This window comes from Ylistrum balloti, unplaced genomic scaffold (genome assembly GCF_031769215.1).
Source record: "Ylistrum balloti isolate Yb309-2 unplaced genomic scaffold, AGI_CSIRO_Ybal_v1 Utg371148, whole genome shotgun sequence".
Lineage (NCBI taxonomy): Eukaryota > Metazoa > Mollusca > Bivalvia > Pectinida > Pectinidae > Ylistrum > Ylistrum balloti.
In genome coordinates, this window is record NW_026782629.1 from 15,664 (window position 1) to 39,756 (window position 24,093).

General features: G+C 32.3%; 2 protein-coding genes across 3 annotated transcripts in view; one reads left to right on the plus strand and one right to left on the minus strand.

The window, feature by feature from the left end:
- Positions 1-738: 738 nt before the first annotated feature.
- Positions 739-24,093, minus strand: part of LOC132561126 (neuroguidin-like) — a 37,763-nt gene continuing 14,408 nt past the window's right edge. Inside the window, exons 1-13 of one of the 2 annotated variants that reach the window (XM_060225856.1) lie at positions 13,388-13,450; positions 12,876-13,036; positions 10,207-10,344; positions 8,211-8,295; positions 7,861-7,913; positions 7,263-7,365; positions 6,221-6,345; positions 5,567-5,622; positions 4,294-4,342; positions 3,579-3,680; positions 2,924-2,962; positions 2,640-2,658; positions 739-823 (exon numbers count right to left, since the gene is read on the minus strand). In XM_060225856.1, the coding sequence (XP_060081839.1) occupies positions 792-823; positions 2,640-2,658; positions 2,924-2,962; positions 3,579-3,680; positions 4,294-4,342; positions 5,567-5,622; positions 6,221-6,345; positions 7,263-7,365; positions 7,861-7,913; positions 8,211-8,295; positions 10,207-10,344; positions 12,876-12,998 (924 nt within the window). In that variant the 5' untranslated portion in view covers positions 12,999-13,036; positions 13,388-13,450 and the 3' untranslated portion in view covers positions 739-791. Of the gene's footprint in view, positions 824-2,639; positions 2,659-2,923; positions 2,963-3,578; positions 3,681-4,293; positions 4,343-5,566; positions 5,623-6,220; positions 6,346-7,262; positions 7,366-7,860; positions 7,914-8,210; positions 8,296-10,206; positions 10,345-12,875; positions 13,037-13,387; positions 13,451-24,093 lie in introns of those variants that run through there. The other variant, XM_060225855.1, reaches the window with a different exon arrangement.
- Positions 14,186-23,138, plus strand: LOC132561123 (caspase-7-like). Its single transcript, XM_060225853.1, has 6 exons — positions 14,186-14,231; positions 14,506-14,548; positions 15,184-15,446; positions 15,870-16,060; positions 17,278-17,410; positions 19,338-23,138. The coding sequence occupies exons 2-6, from the start codon at positions 14,517-14,519 to the stop codon at positions 19,565-19,567; spliced, it is 849 nt and encodes a 282-aa protein (XP_060081836.1). The 5' UTR covers positions 14,186-14,231; positions 14,506-14,516; the 3' UTR covers positions 19,568-23,138.

The following is a 24,093-nucleotide window of genomic DNA, read 5'->3' on the forward strand; positions in this document are numbered from 1 at the left end:
TTCAAAATGCTGTATTCTCATGCTGTACCATAAGCATTTTCCAGATTGAAGAAGGCTGCAACTAAATGCTTATGTATAAACTATTTTTTTACGTTAACAATAGTGAGCAAGCTATCAGCTTATATTAACCACTCTCATTGGCTCACATGGAATCACCGGGTTTCTTACTGTGAGCGGAAAGAGAGAGGCAAGGGAAAAGCAAAACCCACGTGGTTGGAAAGGTGAACCCTCCCCAATATAGGAATACCATCAAACTGTCAAAAAGTTGAATAATATAAAATGGAAAATAAACATGTACTTTTCCTAAAAACTATAATAAACTTTACCCCCTCCCTAGAGGGGAAATGCGAGACCCTGAGGTCATGAAGTTCACAACTTTGGTATACAAACTTAAGACTCTTTGATCCATAAAAAGCAATTGCTTATACCATATCTGGGTGTTGAAAAGAAGATTTTTGAAACTTTCGTCAATTCAACCCGTTTTTGGCCCGCCCATCTGGCTCCTGGGAGAGGGGACCATATTATCCACAATTTTTGTTCATCTTTGGCCATCTACACATTTTTTTATTGAAATTGGTTCAGTGCTTTTTGAGAAGTCAAAATTATGACATGTTTACAGACGCACAATGCTTGAAAAGAGAGTTTGTCTCAGGTGACATTAACTTTTGGTGTTGATACATAGTTTGGTCTGCAGATGTACATTTTACCTCAAGTTAACATAAAATCAAAACAGCAATAGAATAATTAATCTGTTTATTGACAAATACAATTTAACTTTCCATAATGGGTCTTTAAAACTTTCGTTTTTTCTTCTTGAAACCACCTGAAATACAAATGAACAATTCTTTATGAGGAATAATAAATTTTACTGTAAAAGTCCATATATAACAGGCAAACCCCAATTATAATGATATTACTGGTATAGATCTGAAGATTGCCAGCTGTTAGATTCAAACATTTACGGTGTCCTTGCAGTAAAGGTAATCAAAACAATGATTCAGTTTATTTCAGTTTCTCAACTCTGCTACCAATTTTCAGCTCAATGGTACCAGTGCAACTGGAAAAGAAGCTTTAAATGTGTCCATGGCAGCTGTACTGGATTTCTGACCAACCCCCAAAATACCACAGCAATTGATCCAGGTCATATTGGGATAATTTCAAGCAAGTTTGAGCTGAATCCACACTGGTGGTTATTGAAAAGAAGTTTAAAATGTGTTTTCCGAAATGGTGGACATATTGAATTTCCAACTATCTTGGTCCTTCCTGTAAAAATCAAACTCGAAACAAAAGAAAAAGTGAAACTGTAATCTATTCTTTTTGATGGATTTATGTCTGTTTTTATGAATACATAATGTTTGTCATGGTATTGTCAAAATCTCTAAATACAGGTTCTAACAGAGTCAAATGCAACACAAAAAAAAAGTTCTCTCTTCAATAATACATCTACTTAAATTGATTCTGCAAATAATGACACTGAGTTAAATTGAATATGTTCAATTAGGCCACCAATAAAATGATCTTGGTGTGTTGTAACCTGACCAAGGAGTGTTCAGAATGGGTAAGTAGGAAGAGTCCAGATCACTCCCCCAACTATTTTACAACAAATGTATATTATTAAATGTACATGGTATTGCTATGACAATGAGTCTAAAACACTCATTAGAATTATTTCTGGATGTGTTCATTGGGTCACTTAATTATTTCATGAATATATTAATGTCCATTAAAAAAAAACAAAAAAAGTACTGGTTTCAAAACCGGACAGTATTGCATGCAGAAGTTTCCATACAGGTTAGGGGTCCATTGGAGGAGGCATTTCATTTACTAATGTTTAAATTTCTTTACAATTATGGAAAACATAGGACACAGAAAGGAACAGGTTTATCAGTTCTGTCATATAACATCATGTAGACTGCTTTTTAGGCCAACATTTTCAGTCTGCCAAAACACTGTAACTCACAAAGGTGCTTGAATCAATCACTCTTGTAGTCTCATTCAAGCATTTGAAAGATGTAATTTTTAAATTTGTAAAATTGCCTCCGAAAAGAAGTATTAAAAACAGTTGATATTTCAGTTTTCAAATGAAGAAAATTTCATTGTCATTTGGCGGTAAAATGTTTTGAGTCAGTGCAATTTTTCTGGGTTCAGCAGATTATGCCAAACCAAGTATATTTCTATTTTGGCCTTATATTCAATTCTATTATTCATAAACTCCACATTACTGTCTCAATAATTATTGATACAAACTAATCCATTTGAAGCCTTTGATATGCATGGGTATATCACATATTGATGCAACCTATAAAAAGTTCAGTTTTTTTTTTTTCAAAAACATTCAGCCAGACCATGATGTATATTGAAAAGACTATGCAGCTTTTGGCTAAATTAGACACCTAATTCACATGGAAATTATTTGCTCTAAGATTTATATTTGCTTTGAATACTGAAAATTTCAGAAAAATTCCTTAATTGGTTAAAATATAACTTGCAACAAAGCAAAATTCAGGAAAATATCACACCAATATTTTGTAAATATGTCATAGAGTTATGCGTCCAAACTCAAACTTCAAAATAAAGTTTTGGTTTGGATTTTCAAAGCATTCTACTTCAATAAATTTAATGACCATTTAAATAAATACCTTTCTTTCCTTTCTTGCCCTGTAAAACAATCAATAAAAGTTAGTTATTACAATGTTATCTACACAGTAAATGTTCAGCCTATGTATTTATTGTACATTCAGGGTATAATGGTTGACAATTAGGATAACACAGTATAAGAATATGCATTGTTTTCATCAGGGATGTTTTTCAAAATTGTCATCAAAGAGAACACTAAATATGTCCCTGTGATTATAGAATTCAGAAAATTTTCTTTATAAATGTTTTGTACATTCAACAGACGAATATACGAAGATAAATGTACCTTGCCACTTAATTTCTGCTTCTTTCTTGAGGGACCATCCTAAAAAAAAAATATTTTTTGTAATTAAAGATATATTCTGTTTCTGTAATAATTTTAATAATTGAATAAAATTTGATTTATTACAGTGTATAATAACATGCAATTTAGTGTAATGAAATATTCCCATAATTTATAGCCAATCATAACATTAAGTCAATGTGCTTAAAATATGTTCGCTTTACCTATTTTTATTTTAAAACAAATTGGTACAAACATATTATTGTAATCCAACTTTCTTTCACAATTTCAGCCCAACTGAAAACAATCCAAAGGTCAAACACAATTATTTAAAAGCCTTTATGTTTTCATATGGGAAGCAGTCATTGAATTAGTGATTGCCATCTTAGTGTTAACACTCAAGAGAAGAAATCATTCTGAACACTGAAATTAACAGATTTACCAAATATTCGTAAGTTTTACATTGTATGTACACCTGGCATGTTAGATAAATTTGAATTACTGATCAACAAAGTTGTACTATGAAAATATGTATTAATTATCATTATTATCAATATTTTAATTTACGATGATTAAGTTTTGTGTTTTGGGTTTGACTGCAAACACTGTGTAAGTGATTTGCATGTGAATTAAAGTTTACTGTACACAAAATAGATACCTGATGTGTGAAATCATCTTTATCTCCCATCAATGCACTGATGTCATCAAACTGTGTCAGACTGTTCAAGGAAGACATGGTGCTTAATCTTCGTGATGCATTCTGAAAAGTATGAATATACCTTTCAGTTCAAAATTTGAACGACAATTAAGAAAATCTTTTTTCCTTTACAAAACATGTAGTGAATATTTTATCATATCTCCGTTTTAACATTTTGTAAGCTGATTTAAATACACCATCTTAATCCAATCTTTCACATTTATACACCAGAGAGATATGTACCAATAGACTTATGTTTTATGTTATATGCACAGATACCCTGTGTCTTGCAGCATGTAATCTGTATCATGTAACATGTTACAGTCTGTTCCAAACAATCATTTTATTGAAGACAGCTGATGTAGGTGTCAACAAGTGATGGTACCAATATATGAAGGAAAGTTTATCTTATAGTGTTTCACATATCAAATAATGCAATCACTTTAATTAAAATGCCTTATGAATTTGCAAAAAATACCATTCCTGAATCTCCATACCTTGCTATAGAGACAAATTACAATATCACATTTTTGATAAAAAATTTTTTATGACATCTACTAAGAATTTGAATTTTAAAATGATACCTCTTTTAACAAAGTGCTTAAAAAACCCCAGATCAACTTGTGAATAAATTTGCTGAAAAGGTCACAATTCAAATCGTTACTGAAATACACACCCTTTCCTTTTTCGATACAGACACTCGAGTGAAAAATTGTTCTTCATATCTGAAATAAAATGAAATATTATTTTATTATGATAGATATATTGACTGTGAGTGTAAGCTATAATGGTTATCAAAGAGGAAGAGGACTACACTATATCAACCTAATTATCACAAAATAGTTCATTTGTAAATCTGATCAGAAGTCAGTTTTATAACCAAAAACAATTTGAATATGAGTTTTTTTTTATTTTGTCATGAATCTGTCATAAAAATGATTCTCTATCTGTCCTTTTGTTACTGATCCAACTATCATTTGTTATTTGTCTGTCCTTTTGTTACTGACTAAACTATAATTTGTTATCTGTCTGTCCTTTTGTTACTGACTAAACTATAATTTGTTATCTGTCTGTCCTTTTGTTACTGACTAAACTATCATTTGTTGTCTGCCTGTCCTTTTGTTACTGATCAAACTCTAATTTGTTATTTGTCTGTCCTTTTGTTACTGACTAAACTATAATTTGTTATCTGTCTGTCCTTTTGTTACTGACTAAACTATCATTTGTTATCTGTCTGTCCTTTTGTTACTGACCAAACTATCATTTGTTATCTGTCTGTCCTTTTGTTACTGACTAAACTATCATTTGTTATCTGTCTGTCCTTTTGTTACTGACTAAACTATAATTTGTTATCTGTCTGTCCTTTTGTTACTGACTAAAGTATCATTTGTTATCTGTCTGTCCTTTTGTTACTGACTAAACTATAATTTGTTACTGATCAAATAATAATTTGTTATCTGTCTGTCCTTTTGTTACTGATCAAACTATAATTTGTTATCTGTCTGTCCTTTTGTTACTGACTAAACTATCATTTGTTGTCTGTTACTGATCAAACTATAATTTGTTATTTGTCTGTCCTTTTGTTACTGATCAAACTATAATTTGTTATTTGTCTGTCGTTTTGTTACTGACTAAACTATAATTTGTTATCTGTCTGTCCTTTTGTTACTGACTAAACTATCATTTGTTGTCTGTCTGTCCTTTTGTTACTGACTAAACTATCATTTGTTGTCTGTCTGTCCTTTTGTTACTGATCAAACTATAATTTGTTATTTCTCTGTCCTTTTGTTACAGACCAAACTGTCATTTGTTATCTGTCTGTCCTTTTGTTACTGACCAAACTATCATTTGTTACCTATGATTGCATGTAACCTGTGTTATATCATCAAGTGATGTGTTTTGATATTGTCATTGTTGAATACAACTGTGTCATAACATGTTTCACTTACTCTTTGATTTCCTTGGCCCTCTTATCAGCTTTTAATCTGTGCAGATCACGAGATTCCTGTGGAATTATGAAAAGAAGTTTCACCAAAAGGAATGATGTGTTCATATCATATTAATAGAAACTGTAATTCATCATATAAAATTGACATGACCAAAAATAAGAAATATCATAGAAAAAACATTCCTACAGTAAATGAATGATAAAATTTTCACAGTCAACTCTTTTGTCCGAAATATTCTTTTTTGTCTAAATACAAGACAACAACATATTTCTACAGACATCTTATAACAAAACAATCATACCTGCATTTCTTTATATTCTGATACTAAAACAATCTTACTTGTATTTCGATAAAGATATTCTAATAAAAAAACAAGCTTACTTGTATTTCTGTACAAATATTCTGATTAAAAATCAATCTTGCCTTTATATAGAAATTCTTATTACAAAACAGTCTTAACTTTATCTCCGTAGAGATAGCTGTTTAAAAAACAATCTTACCTTTATATAGAAATTCTTATTACAAAACAGTCTTTACTTCATTTCTATAGAGAAAGCTGATTAAAAATCAATCTTGCCTTTATATAGAAATTCTTATTACAAAACAGTCTTAACTTTATCTACGTAGAGATAGCTGTTTAAAAAACAATCTTACCTGTATTTCCTCTGGTGCATCTGTCAGCTGATGTGCCAGCTCCCTTACTAAACTACTACTTGCTGCACGCCTCTGAGCTTTCTCCAGGTGGCGCTGCTTCTTTTCCTCTATTGTCTCATCACCATCTATATGTAGATAAGTAATATGTTTTGCATAGAAAGTGGGATAAAAATATATATATATAAACTATCTGATAAAGTGAAGCAGACCTCAAAAATCCACTTCCCAGAACAAAAACGTCTCCTTGTCCATACAGTATGTGTTATTCTAGTAGCAAACAATTCACAGTAGTAACCTGTTCATAGACCAGAATGTCTGTTAATGCCTAATCAACAGTACATGATACAACATGCAGAGAACTACACCAGCTAACTTTCAATTCCATCAGCTGTCTTGTGTTTTCGTCTAGACAGCAATGTGACAGTTGATCAGTTACTTAAAAGCATTGCTTCATGTTAAGATGACCAAGTCATGGAATTCTAACATTCTGCAGAGCTTCTCATGAGTGTTTCATCAATTAAACACAAACTCCTTCAAATCGACTAATCAAGGGGATCAATTGTCCTTGACACTGAATCTCACAATATCTTAACAAGACGTGTTATAGCTGTATACATTGTCGTACTTGAAGATTAAGACTTCAGTAGCCGCAAGATATCAAGTCATTATTTTCAAAAAGCAACAAACTTTGGCTATGAAAATTGGTCTAATTCCCAATGATTAATCTTGGTAGTTTTTCTTAGACTTTCAAACCAAGATACAGGATAAAAGGCCAACAAGGTTTAAAGTTATTTTTAATAAAACAACAAATAACAATTATGAAAATCATTTTAATTCACGGCCATTCATTTTCATGATTTTACTGCTGGTTGTCCTAAATAAGCATTTAAGTTAAACAATATGACAATGAGCCAATGTAGTGACATTTTAATATTAAACTGTCATGTGACTTTTGCTACATATCTTCTGTCATGTGAGTACAAAGATGATCTAGAAACATTAAGAGTTTTAACAGATCATATGATTGGAAACATAAATATACCGTAATGAACAGCTGCAAGCTTTGGTGGTACATAAGCACGAGGTTTTCTTTCCTTCTCCTCTTCATCAGAGTTAGAGTCTTCTTCTGAATCTTCACCTTCCAACTAATGAAAAGTGGAGAAAACAACCCTCATACATAAAAGCATTCTATATATGAGTATCATTGAACTGTTGGAATCTATTTAATCTGACAGTGAATATTCAATTGGTCCTAATCACAGCACTATATGGAATTAACGGTGAAAACTCATGACAAGTGGGCTGGATGTGATACAGCACTTCACCTGGCACTTATATCTGGAGACAAGATTTCTAGCGAACGTCTAAAGGTGTAATGATTTCTGAAGTATAATTCATATTGGGTATTGTCTAAGGAGTAAAAACGCAGGATATCGATTAGGCAATTTTCATTGTAGTTTGATATATGTTTTTAAACAATACATTTTATAACAATTTTTCACGAAGTAGACAAACAGAACTTTTTTTTTCATATATTTTTTACCATTTCGTTTTGTCATACAAGTTACCGATAAACTGACCTGATTCAAAGTGTAACTTATCTGTAGCAGTCTAATTACTAATTAATTAATTCTATTTACCTTGTTAATGAGATTGTCTGGATTGGCCTTGAATCTCAGTGGATCAGCCAAACCTGTCAAAAATAACAAACATTCACTGTTGATTACAGTACTACTGTTAGAGAAGTTTTACCAGACAATAAAGTACATTAAGAGATCACTCATAAATACTTCTAAGGATTGTTGAAAAAATTTTGTTAAGTTTTGCAATATTTGTCATCAATATGTAGATGTCTTATGTGATGTAACTACTCACACTAAAGCAATCAGCTACTAACTTTTTCAGTAAAACATCGGAACAAGTCATTACCATATTGTGTCATACTCGTTACCACATTTTCATTATCTGACTGTTCCTTTGAGAAACTTACCTGTGTCTCCAGTAATGACAGTTCTGATGAGCTTATCAATTTGGTATTTTAGTTTCTGGTCAATTGGTCGCAATTTCTCCAGCACCTGTATTAAAAATGGACTGTTGTTTAGAGTGTAGAATGAAATATAAGAAAGTCATATTCCAAGAAATTTTTCTTTAGAATGCTGAACTAATGCAAATGAGCGCTGTATTTTTAACTACTCCGCTGATCCATTCTTGTAAGAAAATGTATCAAAGAATTTTTTTCTGACCGGCCTATAATTTAAAAGATACTTCTAGGGACCAAGAGGAATCTACTAACAACTTTAACAGGATTCATTTGTTACATCTCAAGAAATATTTGAGACATAGAGGTGAATCACAACAGGCGAAGAGACTGGGTTCTTTGATTTATATTTGTATATCTGTGAGAAGCCAGCAAGGGTGAAATTGGTTGACAACAATATATTAAAGAACACAGCCTCTTCAACTGATGTGATCCACCTCTATGCCTCTAACATTTCCTTTTTTATCCTTCAATCACCCTGCATACCTTTGGGTATAGATGGTGGGGCCTAGGAACTCATTATCCTACATTCAATAAACCTCTACCTGTCTCTACCTGCTCTTATTAGTTTTACCTATCTCAAGAAACAGTGATAACAAATATTCATAGTAAAGTCCTGAATGACCATTAACCAGCCATTTGTTTTTTTCTGATCAAAATATAAAGGGCACAACAAGAGACAAATGGGGATCTTTCACATGATATTTGAGAAAGATCCATCTGCTACTCTTTAAGAAATGGTGCTAACAAACTTTCATTATCAAATTCTGAGATGATCATGTCTGCCCTTTTGCATATGCATGTATATGTAACAAGCTTTCATTGTCAAAATCCAAGATCGCTGTCTGTCACCCACAAAACTAACAAGAGATCCAAAAGGGATCTTGGCATGTTTCATCATTTGATCTTTATTTGCTCTTTAAATTTTTTTTTCTCTTTTCTTTCCTCTGCTTTTGCTCTTAATTACATGGAAGTTGAAAATTCCTCTAAGAAAAAGTAATCATAATAATCTTGAGGAACCCATAATAGTCCACTTTTTGCAATTCCATTTTTCTGATCAGTTCTTAAATCAGAAGGGTACAACTAGGGACAAAATGGAATAAACATATAAAATTTGATGATGGTCTATCCAATACTTTAGACCTCAAGAAATAGCAATAATTATTTTTCATTGTCAAAATCCAAAATAGCCACTTGTCAACCATTTGTTCTCTTATCGGTCCCAAAATCAGAAAAGGCAAAAGTATGGATGTAAGGGGAAGCTAGATTTGAAATTTTGATTAGGACTTATCCAGTACTTTTCAAGAAATAGCAACAACAAACTTTTATTATCAAAATTGAACATGACTGACTGTTCACCATTTTATTTTTATAATAAGTCCCAAAAATGAAATAGGAACAACTAGGTACCGAGGGTGACCTACATATGACAGTTGAGAAATATCTATTTTGAACTTCTCAAGAAATAGCCATAACAATATTTATTTACCAATGGACAGACAGGCGACATATGACAAACGTAGAGCGATTTGAATAGCCCATCACCTGATGAAGGTAGGCTAAAAAGGCACATATATGGACCAAGGACAACCTACTTACAAAATACAAGAAAGATCAATCCAGTACGTCTCGAAGAATAGTAAATGCAAGAATTGTTTAAGGACAGACCTTTCATATTTACTAGTAAAGGAACTACAGATGTCTCATCAAAATGTCAAAAGACAAGAAAAGGCTAAAAATGACCATACATGATCATGTTCATAGCATATTTTTGAAAGTTAAACATTATTATTCTGCAAACTGTGTCATGTGTCTTTAAAGAGAGATCTTTAAGAAGTACAATGTGGTTGTACATATATACACATGTAGTGCATATACTATATGTCTTATATTAATCTAATGTTGAAACGTATGTGGTATTTATCTTGACAAGAAGCATTGAACAGACCGTGCGTATCTCGGTGAGTCTGAAGATGGCAGGATCAGTCTGAATCGACTGTCCTCTGCTCTTCTGTAACAGGATGTAGGTCAGGTTGATAAGGTAACTTAGCAACATCTGATACTTCATCTCCAGGAAACTCAGCCCCTGTGGTAAAAGGGAATGCAATTACGATGGTTATACAGATCTAATACTCATCAGAAGATATCCTGTGGGAAAAATCAAAAGGAAACAAAGGGCAATAACACTTTCAAACACAGTCAAATCAAACTGCTGTTCAGGAAAACACAACTTCATGTCATGGTGATTAATCCTACCAAGTATTAATAAGAAAACTGTTGGAGGAGATCTCAAAACAAATAAAAGTTTAGAACGGGTGGACAGATGGATGGAGAGATGGATAATGCCATTCATCTCTCCAACGTGTGCACCTATTGAACAATTTGCTATTATGCTCATTATTTCAGTATGAAGTACATTCTGTGCATGAGTGTGAGTTCAGATTGACATTGTATTTTGCCTCGGACACAATGTAGCAGACTTTCAATTCTTGAATGGAGTTTCAGTCCTTGAATGAGTCCTCAATATGTGGCCAGGTGAACTATTTCACCAAATTTAATAATGTATTTTATTTTCAGTTTACTTACGGTATTTGTATAACATGAAATAATTATGTTCTTTTTAATTATTTGACGTATTTTATATAAGTGCACATGCAGGTCAGGTGGTATATTTGTACATGTACTGGTGTTAGTATACAGGTGGAAAGTGCTACCCACTTACCTGTAGAGAGTACCTGTGTATATATATTTGATATATAGGTATGGTCGTGTGACCTACCTGTCTATATGTATTGTCCAGTGTTACATGTACTGTCCATGTCTTTTCTGCATGGTATTTGTGAGTAATGCTCATAACTAACGCGACCTTTGATATGAACTGTTAAACTGACCTTTTATTTTATTGGCTATAGTTTTGGAGGGAAAGTTCTTTGTCCAAATTGTTTTGGGCAGAAGGAAAGGAGCTTTGGCTAGAGATAGGTGTGTTTCTCATCTCTCGGTACATATGATTTAACCCAAATTTTATAAATGGTGAGTCTCTATCTGTTGTTTTATCAATGTAATATATTCTAAAGTATAGAGTTATTTGATTCAATTTATTAATGAATGTATGAACTTATGATCTGTACTTGAATTCAATTTGTAACTGAATTTATGACTTAAATATTGATGTAATTTGGTTTAGAGAATATTGTAACTCTAATTAAAATATTGGATAGGAATAATGTATATTTATCTAATAGTAAACCAGATAATGTGTTTTTATATTATTGTTGGCATTAGTTGCTGATAGATGTTTTATTTGATCTTTCAGTAATAATGTGATGAATACAGCAACTAAACCCTTTTTGTACTGATCCTAGTAGATCGGGTTAAGGCGTATGATCCTCAACCCATAGTCGAGGTAAGCACAATGGCTTATTTTAGTGTAATTTACATTTTGGCAATTGTACTTTAATTTATATGTGAAATGTGATTATGTACTATTAACAGCCGGCCTGTGAATTCTATTGTTCCATAGTATTCGTGTTGTAAATTGTATATTTGATCAATGTAATGTAGATATGGATCATATCCACTATCTTGATAATTTCTATATATCTGTATGTGTGTTTTTTATAGTTGGGCAAGTGGATTATCTCCCCTTGTGGTAAGAGATGTATAGGGGTAATACTTGTTTTTGTTTTATTGTACAAATGTATGTTATTTACCACTGACAAGTAAATCTATGTATAAGATAGTGCTATAGATAGTGATGTAGGTTTGTATTGTTATCATTATGTTAAGACATGTATTTTTAATTATGTATTGCAGGTTCAATCTTTATACGACTTATACCGATACTACTTGTATTATATGGATTGCGGCTTTTAAATCTCAATAAATGAACAAACCCGACCTGGTTGTCCTAGTCGTCATTTTCTTAGACCCATGTGCAACCTGGTTACAAATATATATTTATGATGAGTTGTCATTACAAGTATAAGGCTTTTCGTAGCTTCTTTTCCTGTCATTTCTGAACTCTGTTTCCTTCAATGACTCTCTATTGATGGACACAAAGCAATAGGAAAATTCATTGCAGAACTTTTTCCTTGCTTGTACAGGTCATTCATAAGTCAAAATATTTCATTGTGTCATAATTTGATTTCAAAGATTTAACGAAATCTTTTATTAATTAGGTGATATTCATTTGTAATGAAATGAAAACATAAGTGTTTCAGAAAGTGTGCATGCAGTTAGCTCATGCCATACACAGTACACTTTTAACGCCTCACTTCAGAATTTTTTGCAAATAGGGGCAGAATGTTTCATAAATACATCTTGTTTATTTATCTATTTTTTTTAATCATGTTGCCATCCCTGAATACAGACAAAGGGTGATTTGAATAGCCAATCATCACATTGTATTCCTTTTTTTTAGTGAATTACCACAACGACTAATTTATATATAATCAATACACTAAAACTAAAGATAACATTATCATGTTTTAGAATAGCATGTACATCGTGAAAAGCAATAAAATTACATTTCATCACTAAAATTAGTGCATTTACAGTTTTGACTTGTTGAACCATAGCATCTTTCAATGATATGTCTTAAATTAAAAGTAAACAAACCTTTGATGTACAAAGTTCCCCCTTTTCGGCTTTATCTAACAACAACTGGATCTGTTGACAGACAGCAGAGGTTCCTTTTTCTACATCTGTTAAAAAACCAATCGCCTTCTCAATGTCATCCATGGCGAAATCCTTAGGCAGTCTCCAAAATTATTCAGTCACTGAAAAGATTGAAAAGTCAGAAGATAGTATCCTTAACTTAAGTATAATGCACATGTACCCAGAGACTTTCAATAGTATAAGTAAGGTAAAGTGAATCACATTGATACAATTTTCATATCTGAGTTCAGTATAAACGTAGATCCCATGGCAGCGGACCTCCGGAACAAGGACGTTAAGTTCCAAATGCAAGACCTTGATACAATGACCAAACTCAAGTCCTTTAAACTATAAGTACTGCCTTTTCTTATTCAGCTATGTTAACTGCAAGCATTTGTTTAAGAGATGCACTCCTTATGTCACACTCGCTCAAATTATATTAGACAACATTTACAGAAACTGCCAATAATTACGTCTCTAGTAAGATCAGCTACAACAGTGTAGCTGCATGTCTGTGTTGTGTCTGAAGCGAGAAACCTTCTGCACGTGGTATCCGGTAAAAACGGAAATCGTACTAGCTTTATAACACATTAAAAACGGATTACGGTTGTTTATCCGGAATACTATTTTTTCAAATTTAGCTCCTTATTTCACATTTGATAAATCAGGTTGAAAATTCATATATGGTGACCACAATGTTTTTTTCTTGTGTCTTCACTTGAGGAAAACGTGGCATTTTCAAGTTCCTGTCGTAACTTTGGTCAGTCGATCGAGTCGATTGTCATGAATGACAGGATTACCGTACTGCCGTAGCCTACTGGCTGTAGATCTATATCTTGGTAAACAATACGAAAACATAATTAAATTCAAATAAATCTATATAAACCCCATATCATCTTCCTAGGATCACCTGCATTGACATCAATTCAAATATTTGATCATCAAAAATCATTTCAATAAAGTGTCGATATTACCATGAATATCGACGGCCGCCATTACTTACTATAGTAGTAGGCCTACTTATCACGACTTGCACATTAGTTCTCAAAGTGCAATCTAAAATATAATAAAATCTGTAAAACATTAAAATAACATGTAAAATACTTTAATTAACTTAGAATTGTTTATTTTAATTAATAAAACACAAACTTAATCCACTAACATGCATTCCTGCGATTTCCTGACTTTCCTGCCATTCATTGGCAGGAATTCCTGACATTAGTAGTACGCTGCGAATGACACAAATGCTTGAACCCGGAACTCGTTAACACTTGAAATACCTGCTTTAACGAAACAGAAAGTACTTAACGAACAGTTGTAAGTATCATCATTTCAGCAGTTATACTTTTTGGATTTATAATATATATTGTATATAGGTATATTTGTCACTAGATATAACGGTTAATTGTGATTTGGATGGTGATGTGGCTTTCTGTATCTGTATAAGCTACATGTGTATGTACTGTACATCTCGGCACGTCATATGGTACATTGTATTTATCCGAAATATTAACGTAATTTTTTATTTTTGTAAACTACAAAATATAGTGTTTATCCGAAATATTAACCTAAATTATCTTGTTTTTTTTAGAAACAACAAAAATGTCCAATATCCATGATGATTCAGCACAGGGGTATGTACATGTACTAGTTATTCTTACAAATAGCAAACTTTACTATTTTCACGTTTCCCATCAGAAAGTATGTGAGTTTATGGCCGTTGTCAGCCGTCTGTCATCAACTCTTCCATTTTTCTCAAGAACTACAGCATGGAATTTGGTCTAATTAAGCACCTACATAGAGTAGGAGTACTAAACGTACATTCTCAACGAGAAGTTAAAGAGAACCCTCCTTCTATGGGACTGAGAGGCAAAAGGAGAAATTATGGTTAAACTTAAATAATTCTTCTTCAGGTTGAGAAAACCACATCTTTGATTTTTCATTTTGTCATATGGTAGGGTAGTGATGGGCGATATTTCAGACATTAATTGGTTATCTGAATGTTTAACCTCTTCTATACAAGGATATTGTCTAAGTTTGGTTTGAAGCAATTTTTATGACTAGTGACGTCTGTTTGACCACAAAAACGAAACTCAATAGAGAAATCATATCAAAAATTATTTGTTATATTTGAAATTCTTAATTGAATGGCTGAATAGCTTAATTAGCCAGGTGAACCATGCAGCCCCTTGGGCCTCTTGTTTGTTTCATCCTGAAATATATTTTTTTAATTGTGGAAATAATAAACATAGATTAATTTGTTTTGTAGTGATCATCAACCCACACAAACAAGAGAAGAGTTTAATTCAAAGACATACCCAGAAGATGTTAGTCATGTTGGAAGAGCCTTGATAATTAACAATGACGATTTTCAAGGAGATGGACTTAATGCTAGACCTACAAAGCGTGAAAATTCTGGCAAAGATCTTGCAGAAGTTCAAAAATTGTTGTTGAGCTTGGGATTTAAATCCAAGGATATTGCTACGCGGCTAAATTTGACCAAACAGGAAATGATTGCAGAAATAGAGAACAGTAATCTTAAACTTTATTAAATTATTGGGATTTCCATTTCTTGTGATTTCCTAGATTAAATTATGATAAAGTTAAAACAGAAGCATTCAACACTGCTAGAGTTTCCATATTAAATATGGTTATATAAGAATCTGATTAAATATCAGTAGTATTTATAAAAAGAAATATATATTTTGTTGAAAATAACAACTAATTGACACCCAAACAGAATTTCTTCATTGCCAGACAGGTTCATTAGTGTACTAGTAATGGTAAAATCTCATTGATATTTTGGTAGCATCAAAGTTTTAAGCCGGTTTTATTTGTTGATGACATGAGCAAAGCTTCTGATATTGGAACAAATGCATCAGTAGCCAGGCTAAATGTATAATGGTAGGATACTGAAATTCTATGCTAAAATGATAAAAATTTGTATACTTTTAGAAGCTAAACTGGATTACACAAACTATGGCTGTTTTCTTTGTGTGGTAATGTCATTTGGGGAGCCTGGCATTATCATTTGCCCTGGTAAAAATGGAAAGGATGAACGATGTGAACTGAAACAAATTCAGGCACCATTCACAGGAGACAAGTGCAGGAGTTTGGCAGTAAAACCAAAGATCTATTTCATCATGGTAAACTTAGCAGCTCTATAATGAACTTTTAATGAATGATTGATTATTTATAATCTGGTGTCAGTACAAATGAAAAGTGTTTAACTTAATATCTTGGTTATTTTGGTGATCAAATAGTCTGTTCCTGAAGGTATTTTATAGGGAAGAATGATTATGTTATTAAGTTCATAGTTCATATTCTTCTCATTGCTACACAAATGAGTAGAGGATGGTTCAAAGATATACATTAAATATGAGGAATTTTGACATTCAAGATGGCTGCCATGTCTGCCATCTTAAAAATCTTGTTATCAAACTTTCCCTATGGAGGAGCTGTTTTTCTTTACTACTGTAAGCCATTATCATGAATATTTTGTTAATGGTATATTGAATGGAAATTTATATATTTCATGTTTGTATCAAGTCAGGACCCTGTCCACAGATGATTTGATCCATGCACAAACTCAACACGACAATGTCCATCAAAATTTTAAAAAGATAAAACTACCTCTTATCAGAGGATGAAAGAACTGATACAATGCTTTCTTTAGTGAGCTGGATATAATCTAATTCTTGGTCCTACATCAAGCATTGTTTCATTTAATATTGAAAAGCCTTTTCATCATGGTAACTTAGTATTTATATTGCTATTTATCCTAAATGGAAAATTCCTCTTTGAGAGGTGATTTTTTCCTGAATGAAAAGTCTTCTTTTTTATTTAGAGGGAAATTTGTTTTTATACGTTGTTTATGGTTTATAATTAGTTGGTCCTAATTCGTAACTGTTACAACAACTGAAATTAAAAGTTTTTTTAGTAATCACAGCACTATTATTTAAAGAAGACATTTTTCTTATGTTATATGAGTTAATGGATTGAAGGAACAAACATGGCTGTGAAGCATTTAATGTTGAGAAATTATTACTGGGTATCAGTGTTTCCTGGAAAGTACCTCTCATGAATTTAATATTCAAAGGTTGTGGTTACTCTTTGTTGTCCACATTTACTTTTGAGATAGTTATACATAGAATTTTTTATTTTGATAAATTGAAGTATTTTTGATAATCTCCCAATGATTTTTATTGAAGATTAAGATGTCCTTTATATCGGTTGACATATTAACATATACAGGTTGTTTTTTTTTAATAACATGTGATTACATATTAAAGTTTTCATTGAATTGTTATCAAAATAATGTTTTCTTTAGTAAAATGTTTATGTTACATGTTTATATTTACAGGGCAACAACAACTATGAAGAAATACATGCATCAGAGGGTGGTGAAGGATCAAGGCCACAAGTAAAACTGGAAACTAGAAAAATTCCACGGGAGTGTCACTTTGTCACTCAATATTCTTCTGACCATGATCATGGTAAGGCTCTGGATTATTTCATTATTTGGTAGAAAGAAACCTACTCCTTTCTCATCGCAAAAAAACTCGTCCATCAGTTATTCTCTCTCCCCTTGCTAATAGACTAACACGTATACTATATAAAATCTTAAGTATCAACTAGTCAGAAAAATCATTGCTTCCTTACTGTTCTAGGCAACCAGTTGAAAATGTTTTTTTTTTTCTCCGAATTTTGTACGCATACAAATAGGGCTATTGACTTTAGCAAAAAGAAAAGTTTTATTTTTAAGCCACTTTCATCAACTGGTTGGGCAGTTTGACTGGTTCAATGCAACATTCATCCATGGTCTTCTATTCAAAAGTTTATCACCTTTGTTATGCGCCAATAATTAATAGGACGAAGGTCTAACAGTTCGGTGAACCGATCTTTACTCAGCCCGAGTCAATACAATAACAGAAAACATACAAGAGTTCCCATAAGGGAGATAACTCATGGTCAACACAATAAACACCAGTGGCGATGTATGATTTTTTGTGCCCCTTGTTTTTATGTGAACTATTTTGAAGTGATAGGTGAAAATCAAATGGTTGGCTGACCATCTTGAATCTTAACATATGCTATTTCATGAAAAGAAAGGATGAATAATTTTTGATGCAATAGTTGTCTTTCAAGTTATCCATATCGAGAGACAGTTATGTGATTTGTTTTCTAACTCTGCAAATTTTGTTAGTCATTTAACTACTTTTGGTCTTCATATAGTGTGTGTTTACAATAAAACTGCTTATTATGTAATTATAATTGTAATCATATATCTTAAATATTACTTCAGTTTAATCCATACAGCTGTCTTAAAGTAATTTTCATGTATTGAAATCATGTCACAAAGCTTTAACATTTCTCTACAAATGTTTTCTGAATTTGTGAAACATTCACTACTGTTTAACTTTATTTGTTCATTGTGCCCTTTGACCTATAAACTTTGAGCAAGTTGGTGCGATTAACTACGGGTGAAAATGAATGTTTTTATGTGAAAAAATTAAGACCTTGATGAACATTTACAGCACATTCTGCATTCTTTTGACATTCATTTTTTATTAAGTTAATATTGACATTTAAGACCATTCTATAATATTAAGTTCATACTTCAAAATAAATGGCTGTGGAACTGATTGGCTGTACTGAATTCATTCATGGACAACACCAAGCAATGAAACATGGAAGATGAAGATGGCATGATGTACAGAACGCCACATATACATGTTTAATGGATCAATGTAATGTTTAGACTTTATGCTAATTGATACATCGAAAATACACTACTCACACTGCTGTCAGGTTATAACATTTATTTTGTTTCTACCAAAAACAAACAGTTAACAATACTGAATTTAGGTAGCTGGGTGCTCATAGGTGATACATGGCATGTTTATATATGAAGTAAACTGTGTTTGCACTGATTGTTGTAATCTGATTAAATTTATCAAGGTTAATTTATGGAAACAGGGTAAAACGTAAAAAATAATGGAAACAGGATAAAACGTCACCATACGTCTCGTCAGTTGTGAAGGCATTCAACACACATGTTTTACAGGGATCAGAAGACATAGATATATTGAAACTGATGACTAGAATTAATAAATTAACCTTGATAAATTTAGTCAGATGACAACAATCACTGCAAACACAGTTTACTTCATATATAAACATGCCGGAATGGAAGTCAGCTTGCAGTTCCTTTGTGATATCATCCAAAAAAGGTAACACTTATGCATTGACAAGGTCTTATTTTTCAAGTATTTTTTGTGTTTAGAGCTGGATAGTGGAACCCCAACACAAGAACTGATTTAACTAATTGCAGACAAGACGAAATCCAGGAAAAAGAAGCAACATGTACTGGAATACAGTACACTAACAATTAATGATATTTGTCTTGTTTTTTTTAAACAGGGCAGTGGAAACTGGGTAAAATGTCACCATACATCTCGTCAGTTGTGGAGGCATTCAACACACATGTTTTGAAGGGATCAGAAGACATGGATATATTAAAACTGATGACTAGAATCAATAAATTAATGGTTTATAAACATGAAGCAGAAACTCCACTGGTAACATCACTACTAACAAAACGTTATCACTTCAGACCAAAACCGACCGAAACCATTCCCAGACCACAATGAAACAAACTCTGCTTTGTTGACCGTTTAAAACACCTTACAAATTGCATGTTTGCCTTTAGATTAAAAGTGCTGGAATATATAAGTATCTTTATCAATAAAGAAATACTGATTTTGCTTGTAAGAAACATAATGGAAAAACCAATATTCTATCAATATATTTATTTAATCATGACCAAAGACCTAGCGGGCCAAACCACAACAGATATACAACATCTATTTTTACAAACCTGTATCATTAAAAAATCTATGCATTATCTTATAAATCGGCAGCATTTTATTTTTGAATATTGAAATCAAATACTGTTGAATGAATTTTCTATGCTTTGGTATTGAAACTATGCATCTTATCATCTTTACAAAGAGACTATATTAGAATTTAGCATTGATGGTCCATCATAATATATATGTTTAGTATTTCAAAGTAAATGATTGATTGATTTTTTTGTATTTTCAACCAAACATCAATATTGTGCCAGAAGCAGTGGGTGGCACCACTTGAATACATTGACAACATGGACAAATGCAAAATGCATGCAGTTCCTAATGCAGATTATCAAAAAAAAAAAGTTCTTTTTTTTGTCTCTCTACATTGAGATCTTTATAGAGATTTTCCTCAGGAGCTCTTTAGTTTTGAAGCAATTCTCATATAAAAATAATGCTGACCACTAGAAACACATTTTGAATTTGAACACAAAACAAACAGATGTCATCTGTGTATAGAATTTGTGATAAAGAATGTAAATAAATAAAGTCTTATTGTTTTATATGAAACAAAATGAGATGTATAAACATACCTATAGGACCTCAGAGGACAGTATACCTAGTATGCCGAAACATGTCAACTATTAAACAGTTTTAATTCTTCCTACAGATTTGTCTGGTCCTTTGTATCTATTGTATGTTAATTGTTCCATATTCATTCTAATTTTGATATATAATTTTGTACAGACAGGATTTTTTATCTTAGAAGCATTCATCAGTGGCAGGTAATGAGTTTTATTGAGCTTGAACATGTGCACATAAATATGGAAGTATAAAAATAGTCATAGACTACTGTACTTGTGTTAAGTGCATGTCAGCACTGCATATATCTACCAGGGACTTGTGTTTAGAGTTTGTCAGCACCGCATACATCTGCAACGGACTTGTGTTAAGAGTTTGTCAGCACCGCATACATCTGCCAGGGACTTGTGTTTAGAGTTTGTCAGCACCGCATACATCTGCCAGGGACTTGTGTTAAGAGTTTGTCAGCACCGCATACATCTGCCACGGACTTGTGTTAAGTGTTTGTCAGTGCCACATACATCTGCCACGGACTTGTGTTAAGTATTTGTCAGCACCGCATACATCTGCCAGGGACTTGTGTTTAGAGTTTGTCAGCACCGCATACATCTGCCAGGGACTTGTGCTAAGAGTTTGTCAGCACCTCATGCATTTGCCATTTGTATCCTTGCAGTGGCATATGTCAATCTTTGACAATTCTACCAAAATTGAATTTTTTTCAGAAGTCATGAAATTGATAATCATGTTTTTTTTATTATAAATTCTATTTTCAAAGTGTTGTGGCCTTCCTCAAAAACGAAAAAAAAAAAACTTATCGAAAATATTATTATGTACTGTGGGGAAGACAATTTCTGACTCTTTGTTAGTTGGTTATCAATTTAACATTATTCTCCTGCTGAATATATTATTGTTGTTTAGGATGTCACACAATTATAGTATATTTACTGCGATATGTATGCTGATACTGTGTTACAGGTCAATTGAGAAATGCGTAGTGAATCTTAACATTGTCGCTATCTCACCTGAGTTTGCCAGGTCAACCTGATATTGGCCATATCATGACCTGCTCAATTGGAAAAAGGCTAGAATCATCCGATATTTCTTTGATTTTTTTTAGAGCATAAAATTCAATTTTGGAACTAATATAGTGGAAATAAGGTTCAAACATTACATAGACCATCAACTAAACAGTCATATATATAGATGTGAGACCTATACAATAGAATCAATGACCATTTAAAACACCCTGTCATTCTTGATTATGGAGGTCATGGACAGATATCGGAGGTTGTTGACATTTGATTTAATTACGAAAGTTTGTAGACAAACCAACAAGTTGGTTGCTAGCATAACAGTGATAATTTTGTTTCAAGTATGATATAGAAATAATCATTTTAATGTTATTTTTTTTTCATTAAGACTATCACAAATGACTTATGAATTTTGAATGTGTACATTTCTGTTGTTTTGTCGTGTATTATGTAGTTTTTTTTTCACTAAGTGCCTAGAAAATCCATCTGAATTATTATGGTGAAATTATCAATTTTCGTGGAGAATTTTTTTTATTGAATTTATGGTAAATCTTAATCACAAATTTATGTCTTAAAGAAATTCTGAACAGGTAGAAATTGGCATAATTTATAGTATCATTAGATTTTGTGAATAAGTTTTAATTATGAAATCAAAGTTCCAACAAAAATGCATGTTATTCTAAATCTATGACATTTGAGCCCTACAAAAATATATGATTTTATGATATGCAAAGTTTATTCTGCAAAATGCCCAGGGAAATAAGATAATACAATATAACCCTAGCAGTTGGAGTAAAGCTTTTTGCAATATTTATACTGAAGTCCATACTTGCCAATATTTCAGTACCAAAAGAAACATTCCATTCATCATTAAGCCTGTTAGTCCTATTCACACAGAGGTTGATATTTTAACATAGTACATCACCAGTAATGTTATATTCCAGGCAACTCATGGTTCATACCTAAGACTATTAAAGTGATCATAAAAATGACACTAATTATATTTTTGTAAAACTTTTACAAGGAATACTGGTCCTTATTTGGTCAAGGTGTTTCAAATAAAATGTTCCTATATGTATGTGGCAGAGTCAATATGGGTTTGGAAATATTTATCACTTACCTACTTACAGTCAAACCTGTCTGTAAAGGCCACCTTTATATAGAGAGGGAAAGTGAGCATAACCCATGTAATATCAAGGAAGAGTCTTGTTGATATCCGGTAATGACTTGTAAGCTGGTATTTTTCACCTTCAAATGCTTTTAATCATTCCACTGTACAAAAAGTGTGATAATTTTGAATCTAAATCCATCAATAGGATTTAAAAGCTTTTTAAAAGGATTAACAGACTTTGTATTCTGTTACTAGCTCAGCAAATTGTATGGAGGAACATATTGAACACTTTATGAATATAGAAAACATGCATAATTTGTTTCATCATTCTATAACCAAAAAGAGAAGGAAAAGAAGTATGAACTGGGATGATTAACATACTTATTTGAAGGCATCAAATGAATTAAAATTATATATATATATGTATATAAATAACAGTGCTTTAAATCCTTACATTTTTTGTAGTTATAACATAACAACAGTTAATCTTAATTGATTTACATTCACGTGAATTGTTCATTTGATTTATGAATTTAAAGAAGGTTGATGATTCTTACCTGCCGAGTAGTATTTTGTAATACTTTGTTACTGTATAATGTACATATGAAGTATGGTTGATGCAAGTAAACAAATTATATATACAGAAGTGTTTTCTCTCATTATTATGATGTTCTATAGTTAATTATGACTTCATAACATGTCGATGTAAGAATAAAAGAGACATTTGATTTAAATTTATTTAGATATGATCCTAAGGGTAGCTACCTGCGTCAACAAACCACAGAAGATTTGTATTAACACTGATATATCTTTCATACAGTGATAGACTATACAGACCATACAGTGATAGAACAGTGATAGAACAGTGATAGACCATACAGTGATAGACCACACAGTGATAGACCATACAGTGATAGACCAAACAGTGATAGACCACAACAGTGATAGACCACATAGTGATAGACCATACAGTGATAGACAGTGATAGACCATACACAGTGATAGACCACCATACATGATAGACTATACATACAGTGATAGACCACACAGTGATAGACTATAGAGACCATACAGTGATAGCCCAAACTGTGATAGACTATACAGACCATACAGTGATAGATCACACAATGATAGACTATACAGACAATACAGTGATAGCCCACCAGGCCATACAGTGATAGACCATACAGTGATAGACCACACAGTGATAGACTATACAGACCATACAGTGATAGACTATACAGACCATACAGTGATAGACTATACAGACCATACAGTGATAGACTATACAGACCATACAGTGATAGATCACACAGTGATAGACTATACAGACAATACAGTGATAGACCACACAGTGATAGACTATACAGACCATACAGTGATAGATCACACAGTGATAGACTATACAGACCATACAGTGATAGACCACACAGTGACAGAGGCCATACAGTGATAGACCATACAGTGATAGACCACACAGTGATAGACTATACAGACCACACAGTGATACCATACTGTGATAGATATACAGACCATACATGATAGACCACACAGTGATAGATAGACCATACAGTGATAGACTATACAGACCATACAGTGAT

Excerpts from the sequence above, each read along its gene's own strand:
- LOC132561123 (XM_060225853.1), top strand. The coding sequence starts at position 14,517 with ATGTCCAATATCCATGATGATTCAGCACAGGG. Across the intron at positions 16,061-17,277 it reads CAAAGATCTATTTCATCATG|GGCAACAACAACTATGAAGA; the intron begins GTAAACTTAGCA and ends TTATATTTACAG. Across the intron at positions 17,411-19,337 it reads TTCTTCTGACCATGATCATG|GGCAGTGGAAACTGGGTAAA; the intron begins GTAAGGCTCTGG and ends TTTTTTAAACAG.